Raw genomic sequence first — 13,778 nt, 5'->3', positions numbered from 1 at the left:
GAGTTCTCCGAGGCCAGAGAGGACATGGCCGCCCTGGAGAAGGATTACGAGGAGGTGGGAACCGACAGCATCGAAGGAGAGGGTGAAGAAGAGGGCGAAGAATATTAAATTTCGACCTGTTCTTTGGTGTAATTGGCCTATAAATATTCAGCTGTTTTGGTTCTCAAAAAAAGTGCTTCTGCAACACAACGTTTAATGTATGTTCAATTTTAATAAAGACCGCTAGATACATATTTTGTCTGTTTTTAATGATCTCATATGTGCGAAGTTTCTTACTGAAGTCTTACAATTTGAGCTGACATCAGGGTTAATTCACGGCGGCCATTTTGACAGGCCACATCAAGTAAAGCACAGGTGTTGGCACTTAAATAAATGATGCCCGGGCTTCTTCAGTTTCAGGGCGTGCGCCGATCTCCATGTCGCGCGCCGTCCTCGGTTTACGCGAACGGAACAGATGCCATTGTTCATGCGATCGCCGACAGCTGCGGCTCCTGCTGTTAAAACATCGTTTCTTATTTAGATTCATTCGTACGCCGTAAAATTTGATCTCTGCTGTGGAGAGGGCTGAGCGATGGTGGTCTCATTGAAAACTAAGCTGAAAAGCCTGGAGCAGCAGTCGGGTCACTGTGATGATAAAAGGTGTATCGGTTAAAGGCGCAAAGATTTGTCTTTTTTTGTGTATCATTTTCTTCACAAACCGATAATAAATCCTATTTAAAGGCGCCATATGTAAGAATGTGGCCAAAAACGGTTACTGCATTCAAATTCAAAACACCGAGGTCTTTTAGGTTTCGTTTTCTGACGTAACTGGCAACCCGTGGTCGCTCGGCAGCGGAGACTCTACTGACTGCGATGATTGGTAGACGGCGGTAGGTGGCGCCACATGCAAAAAAAAACATGATTTCAAAACATAAACATGATTTGCAGTCTGCAAAAGATTTTTTTTATGCAAATATTTGAGTTCAGTTTGTTATATGAACATTATTCCTGAGTCTCTGTGACATATTAGGAGGATTTTATGGCCAGTTGCTTTAGATTTATTACAATAATGCACCTTTAACTTTATGATCAATGGTATTTATGTTATTCTCAAATCTCTCCATGATTAAAAAAGTGTGGATTTGGGACTTTTAATTTGAAAACTGTACAGTAAATATGTCTGATTTAGAGTATGCTAGTGTTCAGAGATGTCCTGAACACAGCTTTTTCATTTTTATACAGAACTTTTAAAGAACTCTCTTTATATAGTTACTAGTATTCCAGTTATTAGGTCTCCCAATAAAAACTAAAATAAAAAATTGTTACATATTGTACTTTTTCTATTCAAAAATATTGTGTATATAACCTACAAAGGATTTTCATCAATATGAAATGCAAAAAGTGTTATGTACTGAGTTAATTTTAACATTTTTTACAAAACATTATGGAATTTTTTATTTCTATTTTACATCACAATAATAGTCAGTATGAACAGTACTTTACTGGAAATGTTATGTAACCAACATCATTTTATTTATATAAAAAAAAACTAATACAAAGTAAATATTCTCATCATGTCTCTTTATTAGTTAATGAATGAGTTAATTTATACATTTATTTATTTTTACAAATATACAAAACAGAACAGTTTGTGTATCTTTAAGGACCTTCCTCTCGCTCAGCGGTGTTTGCTAGTACCGTATTTACGCGACTACAGGCGCAGTATTAATCGAAACCGCGGCTCACTTGGCGAACAACAGCGGCTCACTTTTACCGTAGTGGAAGAAAAAAAAATCCTACGTGAGCCGACGTCGTAACCGAGGAGACGTTTTGTTTACTTCCGGGTTGTGTGAGTCGAAAACAAGACGAGGGGCAGCAGCGAGCAGCAGCAGTAGTAGCACGCCCACGACAGCGGCGAGCAAAGCGGATTAAAGTCCCGCGGCGATGGCAGGAGACACCGAGGACGAGATACCAGGTCATTAACGACATTAATGTCGTTATTTACGACTCGTTTTAAACGAATTAAACACCGTCAGTCAGCCATTTAATGTCGACGCTTCTGGGATTATAGCGTGGTGTTTGTTAGCTTCTGCTTTAGCATGTTTCCCCACATGATTTTAACTATACTTGTGCTGTTTTTGCTATTTATAATTAACTTTTATGCTCACTTGTGGGCTAAAAAACATTAGCAGGTGATTTAAGAAAATGTTACTACTAGAAATAAGCTAATTTTCAACTGTAAATATTAAATACCAACTTATTTTGAGGTTTTGATCAGATTAAAAGAATGACAATGTCATCCTGGACTCTGAGAAGCTATTTTCTCATGTTTTATGGACAATAATTGTGGATTAATAGTACTTTATTATGTGGATTAGTGCACTTTTCTGTCTCCTGTTCCTTTACAGAATCGGGAGCTGTTTTTACGTTTGGGAAGAGTAAGTTTGCCGACAACGTCCCCAGTAAATTCTGGCTTAAAAACGACGTGCCGTGTAAAATAGCCTGCGGAGACGAACACACGGCCTTAATAACAGGTAAGAGAGACGAGAGCTGGAGTGTAAAGAGTGTTCCAGGTTTTCACCGAGCATTCGGTCTGATCGTTGTCGCCCTTTCGCTCCCACAGAAAACGGCAAACTCTTCATGTTTGGCAGCAACAACTGGGGTCAACTGGGTCTGGGCTCCAAACTGACGGTGACCAAGCCGACGTGTGTCAAAGGTCAGGCTTTTAAATACAGTCGCTCCCTGTGTTCGTTATTGTCGTGTGTTGTGTGTCGTGTGTCGGAGTCGAGTGTTGCCACCAACAGATGCCCCTGAGAGAAGAGACGAGGCGAGGGGGAGTTCCTCAGAGGACGAGGCGCCTTCAGCCAGGACACTTTTTAACCACTGGTGAAAACCAGTTGATCTGAAATAGAAAGCTGGGCTTCATAATCTGTATTAATCTGACAAGAAATTCATGTCCTACAATATTATCTGAATGTTGATAACCAGAAGAGTTAAAACAAATAAATAAAATAAAAATTAGCTCTGGGTATGAATGGGATTATCTGAAGGAATAGTAATCTAATATGGAATATAGTAAAATCTACAATAAATAATTTTAGTTAATTAATATAATAGGATTTTTGTGTGAAGACATTTGTTGTATTGAAGATTATTTACTTATTTATTTATATTTATGACTGATTGAATGCAACCTGAGATAATACAAATCTATGATACAAGTCTTCCAGCCATAATCTGCTCTAATCTATAGATGCCGAGAGACAGAAGCAATAAGTAAAGTAAATGTATGATTATTCTTACGTTATTTACATAACGGATGTTAAACTCTACTCCCTACGTGTTTTATTTTTGTAAATCTCAAATCTCATTTGTATAATTTCAGCTCTGAAGTCGGAGAAAGTTCAACTGGTGGCCTGCGGCAGGAACCACACTCTCATCTGCACAGGTCAGTGTCCGACGTTTACTTCAGAAGAGTTTGAATAAAACCTTGCTGTCTATGCCTGTCTATGTTTTAATATGTAATAGCTAGACTGGATATGTATTACAGATATCTGTAATTCAATTCTTCCTCGTCAAAGAGAACATTTCAGATATCCACGATTACATTCTGGATATCTGGAATATAATTCTTACTAGGAGAAACTCCCATTTCAGATATCCTCAATCCAAGTGTTACTAGTCATAATAACATTTACGGTAATTGTAATGAAACCGCACTGAAGTAACGTCATTTGACATAATTTTGAATTACCTTGTGCATCGGAAGATTGGAATTGTGGATAGGGAGAATGTCATTGTGGATAGGGAGAATGTCATTGTGGATATCTGAAATTGAAAGCCCAATACACATGAATAGCAAAAGTAACGTCATTTTTCCTAGGAAGAATGACCTTGTGGATAGGAAGAATGACCTTGTGGATAGGAAGAATGTCATTGTGGATAGGAAGAATGTCATTGTGGATAGGAAGAATGACCTTGTGGATAGGAAGAATGACCTTGTGGATAGGAAGTATGTCATTGTGGATAGGAAGAATGACCTTGTGGATAGGAAGAATGACATTGTGGATAGGAAGAATGTCATTGTGGATAGGAAGAATGTCATTGTGGATCGGAAGAATGTCATTGTGGATAGGAAGAATGTCATTGTGGATAGGAAGAATGACCTTGTGGATAGGAAGAATGACCTTGTGGATAGGAAGAATGTCATTGTGGATAGGAAGAATGACCTTGTGGATAGGAAGTATGTCATTGTTGATAGGAAGTATGTCATTGTGGATAGGAAGTATGTCATTGTGGATAGGAAGAATGTCATTGTGGATCGGAAGAATGACCTTGTGGATAGGAAGAATGTCATTGTGGATAGGAAGTATGTCATTGTGGATAGGAAGAATGTCATTGTGGATAGGAAGAATGTAATTGTGGATCGGAAGAATGTCATTGTGGATCGGAAGAATGTCATTGTGGATATCTTAAATTGAAAACCCAATACACATGAATGGCAAAAGTGACATAATTTGTCCTAGGAAGAATGACATTGTGGATAGGAAGAATGTCATTGTGGATAGGAAGAATGTCATTGTGGATAGGAAGAATCGAATTACAGATATCTGTGATACATATTCAGTCCATCTATTAAATGTTAAAAACGGCTTGCCATAGCTGTCTCGTTGTTCACTCTTTTGTGTTTCCAGCTCAGGGAAAAGTCTTCTCGTCAGGCGGGAACAGCGAGGGTCAGCTGGGCCTCGGTCACTGCGACGAGAGGACGGCGTTCCATCGAGTCGACGCCCTCGATTCGCACGGGCCGATCAAAATGCTCGCCGCCGGTTCAAACACGTCTGCTGCTCTCACGGGTTTGTTGCGAATGACAGATTATTATCTTTTAAATATATTTCTTGTTGGTGATGGATCGTTTTCATGGACTGATCGACAGAGGCTGGTAAACTGTTCATGTGGGGCGACAACACCGAGGGCCAGATCGGTCTGGGCAAAGAGAGCCACGCGTCAGTGCCTCAGGAAATCATCGTGGGTCAGCCGGTCATCTGCGTGTCCTGTGGGTACTACCACTCTGCCTTAGTGACGGGTGAGTGACGGCCGTGACACACTCCAGATGATCTTTCAGCAACAGATTAACATGGATTATTTAAAAATAAACCAGAAATGATGCTGTTGGGAATCTTCAGAGTTGAGCTATGCAGTAAATAAAATAGTCTAATAGTCCTAGTTCTAGTCCTTGTATTTAGAAAAAAAAAGGCCTTTTATAAAGTGGCAATTTTGATCGATTTTGAGTTTAATCTTAAAATATACACACAAAAATTAAAAGGTTGATTACAAGTTCTATAAGGATGTAAAGAAGAGTTGCTTAAGAACCCGCTAGAGCCATAAAAAAGGTGACCTTTTCCAGGAAATACGAGGAAAATAACAATGCAACTAAGCCAACCCTTTACACAAATATACATATTTGTGGATTATTATATTTAAAACAATTTAAGTAATTTCTTTGTAAAGTTCTAAAACACACATAACTTATAATGTGCAATACGAGTTTTTCTCCAAGAAGATGAAGGAGAATTGTTTAAAAACCATCCAGAGCGTTGAAAAATGTCTTTCTCCAGGAAGAATATTACAAATTAAAGCAATGGTCAAAATGACTCAGTATTTAGCAACACTGACTTAACTTAATGTTAATGTTAATTTTCAAGTTATACATAAACATGTGTACATTAAAAATTAAGTTGCACGTCAAGGTGCATCATGTGGTTATTACGGTAATTTCACTTGTGTTGTTGTAGGAAGCCAGCGAATCAGAATCTTTGTCACCAGAGAGGGAAAAGTACAGTTTCCAGTTTTTAGACATTCAATGGCATTTTAAACATGTTTTGTATTGTTCAAATTTAAAATTTAAAATGCAAAATCTGGTGTTTGTGTACAACTATCATGTTTTTTTTGCTTTAAATGCAGTTAATACATTTTTTAGCATGAAGTAAATAAGATAAGACAGTTATTCTATACTCGCAGGACATTTTATGGCAATTTTAGGGTTAAAATAAGCAAAAAACATTTTGAGATTTAGGTATTTTGTATTTTGTGTTTGTTCTGAAACTATTTTTTCCTCTGTGTCACAGTCGACGGAGCTCTGTACACGTTTGGTGAGCGCGACAGCGGTAAACTGGGCCTGGGCACCGACCAGCTTCCCAAACACAGGGTCCCTCAGCTGGTGAAGAGCATCAAGGAGCCAGTGACACAGGTGGCCTGTGGTGGTGGGCACACAGTGGCACTTACAGGTAAACACGTCCATGATAATCTGTGGACCGTGGAATCTACGTTTAACTGTGTGTGTGTATATTCATGCGTTTTCCTCTCCCAGAGGACGGCGTGTACACGTTCGGCCTCGGTCAGTTCGGACAGCTCGGACACGGCACGTTTATCTTCGAGTCGCGGCTGCCGCGTCTGGCCGAACACTTCAGGAAGGGGCGGGTCTGTCATGTGACCTGTGGAGAGAATCACACCGCTGTCGTCACGGGTAAACGCTACACATGAAACCACCCCCCAGTCTTCAAGTTAAGATATGATAAGTTAAGTTGAGATAAGATAAAACAAGATATGATATATGATATGATATGATATGATGATATGATGATATGATATATGATATGATATATGATATGATATGATATGATGATATGATGATATGATATATGATATGATATATGATATGATATGATATGATATGATATGATATGATATGATATGATATGATATATGATATGATATGATATGATATGATATGATATGATATGATATATGATATGATATGATATGATATGATATGATATGATATGATATGATATGATATGATAAGTTAAGATAAGATAAGTTCAGGATAAAATAAGTCAAGTTCAGGATAAGATAAGTTAAGTTCAGGAGGATAAGATAAGTTCAGGATAAGATAAGTTCAGGATAAGATAAGTTAAGTTCAGAATAAGATAAGTTAAGTTCAGGATAAGATAAGTTAAGTTGACATTAGTTAAGATAAGGATAGGATAAGTTAAGATAAGATTAGTTAAGATAAGTTAAGTTCAGGATAAGATAAGTTAAGAAAAGTTTAGTTCAGGAGGATAAGTTAAGATTAAATTAGTTCAGGATATGATAAGTTTAGTTCAGGATAAGATAAGTTAAGTTCAGGATAAGTTAAGAGGATAAGTTAAATTAATTTGAGGATAAGATAAGTTAAGTTAAGGATAAGATAAGTTAAGATATGATAAGATAAGTTCAGTATAAGATAAGTTAAGTTCAGGATAAGTTAAGAAGATAAGATAAGTTAATTTAAGTTGAGGATAAGATAAGATACAATAAGTTAAGGATAAGATAAGTTAAGATACGATAAGATAAAATAAGATAAGATAAGTTCAGGATAAGATAAGTTAAGGTAAGTTAAGATAAGATCATCCTTTATTATTCCCACAATGGGGAAATTAACATTGTAGCAACATGATAAAAATAGAGCAGAATACACAGCTCACAAATGAAGTAACCAAAGCCTGAGTTTGACATTTACAGTGTAAACACAGCACATAAAAGGGTTCTGCTGTTTCTATGTGTTTCTTTACAGACGCAGGTTTGCTGTACACGTTTGGAGACGGCAGACACGGTAAACTGGGGCTGGGAGAAGAGAACTTTGCCAACCAGTTCAAACCAACTCTGTGTCCACGCTTCCTCAAGTACATCGTCCAGGAAGTAGGTGTTTTTCACTTTGAAATAGTTTGATGTAGGGGAAACAAAGGGTTTAAGTTCTTGTGCGTGTGTGTGTGTGTGTGCAGGCCGTGTGCGGCGGCTGTCACATGGTGGTGTTGGCTCGGCCCAGAGACCAGAGCTGTGCTGCTGTGAATCTGGAGGAGGACGACGCCACGGAGGATTTCCTGGAGAAGCCGTACGTGGAGCTGCTGGGAGACACGGGCGACTCGTCCACCCTGCAGAGGAGCCTCTCTGCACGGGTTCGCAGGAGGGAGAGGGTGAGGGCGCGGATGATTTATTCATAATTAAGAGGTTTAGTTTATCTGAGAAGTGAGTTGCCGATTCATTTATTGATTAATGAATAATCGATGAATTGTTGCAGCCTTAATATCCACTGAAAAAGACTGATAAATTAAACATTTATTTGGACTCATATTTGGTCAAAGACATAGTTCACTGCAAAATATTCCCACAAAAAATGCCTATAATAAAACCAAGAAGATATAACCACTATGAGGGGAAAATGACTTGTTTCAAGCAAAATTAAAATCAAGAAAATGGCACTTATAAAATAAACATATTGAAACAAGTCAAATGATCTTAAAGTATCTTCAGTCTTAACAATACGTCCAAAAATATGATGCAATTCGATAAATACACTGAATTCTTTGCAGAAATCAAACAGCACAGACAATAAATACCATTATATATTCAAAAAAAAGCATTAAAAACGTCAATATAAGTGCTCCTAGCTCCTCTCATTAATATGCGGATGACATAATTAACAACAGAACTGCATAAAATAATAAGACGAGTAAAAAACATATAATAATATCAATATAAACATAAATAACGTTCAGTTTTACTTGCTCAGTCGTGGAATGGCTGCTGGAATAAAAGCTTTATTAATGTATTTATTTATTTATTTAATTCATTAATCCATAAGCTAATGAATGAATTCGTGAATGAATGAATGAAATAATTAAATAAATACATGAATAAATAAATAAAATAATTAAATAAATACACTAATAAATAAATAGATACGTTAATTACTAAATAAATAAAATAAATAATAACAATAAAAAATAAATAAATACAATGCTGTTTTCCCTCAGGAGCGATCTCCAGATCAGTTCGGTGCCAAGTTCAACACGCTGCCCGCCATGACGCCCGGCTGCCTCCTCCCGCCGCTGCCCGTCTCGGGCCACACCACCGTGCCTCCCAGGCTTCTTCTGCCTGAGCCCGCTCACAGAAAGCTGCTCAACGGCTCACGCCGCCAGGGTAACTACGTCTACTCCGCAATATCGCCGTCAAACCGCGGACGGCGAGGTGCTGAACACGTTGTGCTTTTATTTTCTTCCGTCTCGTCAGCGCAGGCAGACGCCGACACGGACAGCGTCGCCGAGAGTGTGACCGACGCCGACAGCGTTAAAGGCTTTGGAGAAACCACGGATTTCCTCAACATGGTGAGGATGAGGATGAGGAGGAGGAGGAGGATGAGGATGAGGACGCTGTTCTAAATCTGATGATTGACAGAACTTTCTGTCCAGATGGAAAGAATCTCACTGTGTTTTTCCTCTTCACAGACACATGTGATGAAGATGGACCCCGGCGATAAAACACTAACTCTGTCTCCAGTTCAGAAGGTAACTTATACTACATTATTCCCTAGTAAAGCTGTCTCTTGTTATTATTTTTCATGAATTTGTATATATATATATATTTTTTTTTTAGATAAATATTATTTAGTACATTGGCCTCAAACTCAAAATGCCCAGGGGGCCAGTGAACTTCTAGTCTGGTCAGGAGGGGGCGTATGATTTTAAAAAAAAAAGTTAAATCTCAAAATGTAATTTTTTTTCTCAAAATTTTTATTTTTTCTCTCAAAATTCTATTTTTTCTAAAAAATGTTTCTCTCAAATGTGTTATTTTTTTCAAAAAAAATTCTCTCAAAATTGTATTTTTTTCAAAAAAAATTCTCTCAAAATTGTATTTTTTTCCAAAAAAATTCTCTCAAAATTGTATTTTTTTCAAAAAAAATTCTCTCAAAATTGTATTTTTTTCTGAATTATTTTTCCCTCAAAAAAAATGTTCTCAAATTTTTTTTCTCCAACATTTTTTTTCTCAAATTTGTTTTCCCTCAAAATGTTTTTCTCAAAAAAAGTTTCCTCAATTTTTTTTTTTCTCAAAATTTTTTTTTTCTAATTTTTTTTCTCACATTTTTTTTCTCAATATTTTTTTCCTCAAAATGTTTTTTTCTCAAACTTTTTTTTTTCCTTCAAAATGTTATTTTTTTTCTCAAAATGTTTCCTTCTTTCTCAAAATGTGTTATATTAATAGAAAAAAATTGCTTTTCCTTCACAAATAAGGAAATTCCTAAGTGACCCCAAACTTTTCAACAGTAATATATGTTTTCTCATCTCAGACTGCTCCGATTCTGCCTTTTTTCCTTCTATGTTATCTCATAGAAGTCTGATATGATGTCTCCTAAGTTGTCTGCATGTCTTTTCCCTCCTCTTCTAATGCATGCCTCTTCTTTCATCCTACCTTTTGCTGTCTTGTGCCGCGGCGTAGAGGAAGGGTAAGCACAATAAAACCACTGTAGGCCGCAGGGACGAGCAAATAAAGCGGAGAAGCCGCTCAAAGGAGAGCAGTTTCTCTTCTGCGGCGACGCCGTCTCCTCGCCGCGGTGCGTCACAGAGACAAAAGACAACAAAGCAGAACAAAGAGAATCTGCTGGTGAAGCATGAAAGGAGAGCAACTCAGATCAAACCTCAGAGCGCAGGCGAAATCGGGAAGGCGGCGTCGAAGCAGCGTTCCAGCCCAGTTCAGGCTAAAAACTCCAAACAGAGCCATGTAACTAAAAAGACATCGTCAGGTGTGTCTGCGGGGGTGACGCTGAAGAAAGTTCAGGCTCAGCCTCTTAAAAACAAACCTGTGGTCATGCAGAGTCAGCACAGCGGCTTTCATCTCAGTGACGCCTTGGATGAAGAAAGCACGGGAAGTTCTCGACAGGGTTCAAAGGTCAAGAGCGCTTCTCAATCTGAGAAGGACACTGGTTTGTTAAAGAAGTCTAAAAATGAGAAGAATAAGTCAAAAAAGGAGTCTAAGGTCGTAGAGAAAGAGCCGTTCGATGCGAGTGTGCTCGCTGGAGCGGCCTCGCTCGCCGCCGCCGCCGCCGCCGGGTCGGTGCTGGTGCACGAGGTCGCGTCCAGAGGTCGCGTGGACTCGACCTTGTCTTCTTCTGAGGACACGAGAGACGGCGAGAGGAAAACGAAGAGCGACGAGTCGGGATCCTTCGCCGCTGGCGTGAGCAACCGATCGGCGGTCAGCATCAACATCACGCCGGCCCGAGAGAGTGAGGAGGAGGACGAGGAGGAGGACGAGGAGGAGGACGAGGAGGAGGACGAGGAGGAGGACGAGGAGGAGGCGGACTCTGCAACTCTCAAACAGGAGGATGAAGACGAGGAAGAACAGAGAACGAGTGCAGACGTAAGCGAGGAGGAGGAAGAGGAAGAGGAGGAGGAGGCGAACTCTGCGGCTCTCAAACAGGAGGATGAAGACGTGGAAGAGCAGAGTGCAGACGTAAGCGAAGAGGAGGAGGAAGAAGACGAGGAGGCGAACTCCGCGGCTCTCAAACGGAGGGATGAAGACGAGGAAGAGCAGAGAACGAGTGCAGACGTAAGCGAAGAGGAGGAGGAGGAGGAGGAAGAGGAGGAGAGCCAGAATGAAAAGGCCGAAACGAGTGGAGACGACGAGGGAAGCGAGGACGAGGAGGACGAGGACGAAGAGGAGGAGAGCGCTGCTGCGGAGGAGGAGGAGGAGGAAGGAAGTGAGGCAACAACAGGAAGTGGAAGTGAATATGAGACGGACGAGAAAGAGAGCAAAGGGGGGGATGTAGAAGAGGAAGAGGAAGAGGAGGAGGAGGAAGAGAAGGAGGACCGGTCAAGTCATGAGACAGACAGCAAGGAAGGAGAGACAGATAATGAGGAGGAGGAGGAGGAGGAGGATGAAGGTGAGGATGATTTGGAAAGTGAGGAAGAGGAGGATGAATCCGTAAAGTCCTCAGAGGACAAAGAGGAGAGCGAGAGTGACACGGAGGACAGTGCTGAGGAGGAGGAGGAGGAGAAGAGTGAAGAGGAGGAGGAGGAAAGTGAGGACGAGAATGAAAGTGAGGGCGAAGATGAAGAGGAAGAAGAAGAGGAGGAGGAACAAAGCAGCGAGGAAGAAGACGAGAAAGAAGATGAGGAGGAAGATGAAGATGATGATGATGAGGAGGAAGATAATGATGAGGAGGAAGAAGAAGAACAGGAGGAGGAAGAAGACAAGGATGAAGAGGAGGAAGAAGAAGAAGAGGAGGAGGAAGAGGTGACAAAAGTCAAGAGTGCTAAACCAAGGTCAGGGGTCAAAGGTCAAGCTGCAGGAGAGTCAGAGGAGTTTTGGGGCGATGTTTTACCTCAGTACCTCAACCTGAAATAATCACAACGCCTCCTCCTCATTATTCTAAAATGTTAATTAACTCATGGAGTTCCCAGAATGCAATGTTTCTACATGGTTCTTAAAAAGGTTCAATTTGCAAGGAAAAGGAAAGAAGTTTTACAATCAGTTTATTTAAGGACAATATATAAAGAAATATCTTAAGGCCTTTATTGTAGTTTTGTTAGTGTGTGTGTGCGTGCGTGCGTCACGGTTACAGCTGATTGGTCCACAAAATTCTTTAAATACAGCGGAAAAGTCTAAACAATTATTGATCATATTTATTTTTACCTTTTTAGTTTTAGTTTTTGTTATATAATATTTAGAAACCTGCTTCACGTCGTTTTCTCGGCTGCTTTTCTGTGTCTTTGTTTTTAAATTTGTTTGGATGCATTTTTGTCTTTGTTTTACATTTTTTTTGTCACTTTCTTTGCCCGTTTTCTTTCTTTGTCTTGTGTCTTTTTTGTAATAAATATCTCCAGTTTATTTCCTTTTGTGTGTGTGGATTTTGTCGTTTCCCATGATTCATAGCGGGGGAACAAACAGAAATGGATGAAACATAATATACTTTAATCATTTTCTGACATCATTCATTGTGTGTTTTCTTTTCTTTGCTCTTCAACAGCTGAATCAGAACAAATCAGGATTTCTATTTAGAACAATGCACCTGAAAAAGTCAAGTTTTGTCAATTTACAAACAAAAACTATTGGAATTGTGAGCGCTAATCAGGTTTTGAGTTTTTAAAATAGTATTATTGTCTTTTAAACTCATCTCTAACCATGTATTTGTGATACTTTGATGATAATTATGATATATAATTTTCAGTTCAGCGTCTTCTTGCCTGTTTAGGTTAAAGCAGGTGGGTTTTTGTTGTTGACTTTTCCCAGTCATGTGATCGTGTCTGTTCATAATCCCATCTGTAATCCCTCCCCCCCAACATTCCCTGCTGTAATCCAGAGTAGAACAGCGCTGCGTGTCGTCCAAGTTTATCCTCGAATAATCCAAGCCATTTAAAATGTTCTTTATTTTTCCCCTCTTTCCTTGTGTCTCCTTTCCTCCCTTCATAGTTATTCTAACGTGATACATAGCAAACAATCCAGCCTGTATAGATTATATTAGATTAAATCTAGTCGAAGTACATCTGAACATCACTAAATTCTACTTTTTATCATTCACCTCGCTACGATGCATCCATCTTGTCCCGTATCCTCTGTTTCTTAGGATTTGACAAAGTGGAGTAAACCTGTGGAGGAAGAGGAGGAGGAGGATGAAGAAGACGATGTTGATGACGAGGAAGAGGAGGAGGAAGAAGAAGAGGAGAACGAGACGCAGGAAGAACCGTCCTCGCAAAGTTTGGAGGATTTGACAGCGACACCGGCTGAGGAGACTGAGCAGCAGCAGCATCAGCAGCAGCAGCAGCAGCATCAGCATCATCATCCTGTGAGTTTACAGACATCACATACTGAGTCTTTATTTTTAACCGCTGAATCTAACGTGTTTGTTTTTTCCAGAAGCCTGAAGAACTCAAAGATGAATCGGTGCCTGATGGAGAGCAAAAAGGTGAGTATAGGGAGTTTTTGGAAAC

The 13,778-nt window shown here is 39.5% G+C and overlaps 2 protein-coding genes across 2 annotated transcripts in view; both read left to right on the top strand.

Moving 5' to 3' along the window:
- LOC310943053 (tubulin alpha-1A chain-like) overlaps nucleotides 1–108 on the top strand; it is a gene marked incomplete at its 3' end in the record, with an annotated part of 2,257 nt that extends 2,149 nt beyond the window's left edge. Inside the window, exon 3 of the mRNA XM_083908549.1 lies at nucleotides 1–108. This exon is cut by the window's left edge and continues 873 nt beyond it. Within this exon, the coding sequence (XP_083764675.1) occupies nucleotides 1–108 (108 nt within the window).
- Nucleotides 109–1,879: 1,771 nt separating this feature from the next.
- rpgrb (retinitis pigmentosa GTPase regulator b) lies at nucleotides 1,880–12,195 on the top strand (the record flags this gene model as incomplete). Its single annotated transcript, XM_083908711.1, has 16 exons — nucleotides 1,880–1,954; nucleotides 2,388–2,513; nucleotides 2,603–2,695; nucleotides 3,365–3,427; nucleotides 4,674–4,832; nucleotides 4,913–5,062; nucleotides 6,105–6,263; nucleotides 6,347–6,502; nucleotides 7,592–7,716; nucleotides 7,800–7,991; nucleotides 8,832–8,997; nucleotides 9,088–9,182; nucleotides 9,303–9,362; nucleotides 10,291–11,074; nucleotides 11,180–11,479; nucleotides 11,597–12,195. The coding sequence occupies exons 1-16, from the start codon at nucleotides 1,924–1,926 to the stop codon at nucleotides 12,193–12,195; spliced, it is 3,258 nt and encodes a 1,085-aa protein (XP_083764837.1). The 5' UTR covers nucleotides 1,880–1,923.
- Between the last annotated feature and the right edge of the window lie 1,583 nt (nucleotides 12,196–13,778).

This window comes from Microchirus variegatus (assembly GCF_963457635.1).
Source record: "Microchirus variegatus genome assembly, chromosome: 22".
Classification (NCBI taxonomy): Eukaryota; Metazoa; Chordata; class Actinopteri; order Pleuronectiformes; family Soleidae; genus Microchirus; species Microchirus variegatus.
Note: the sequence above shows the minus strand (reverse complement) of the source record. Positions and strands in the feature narration are given on the sequence as shown.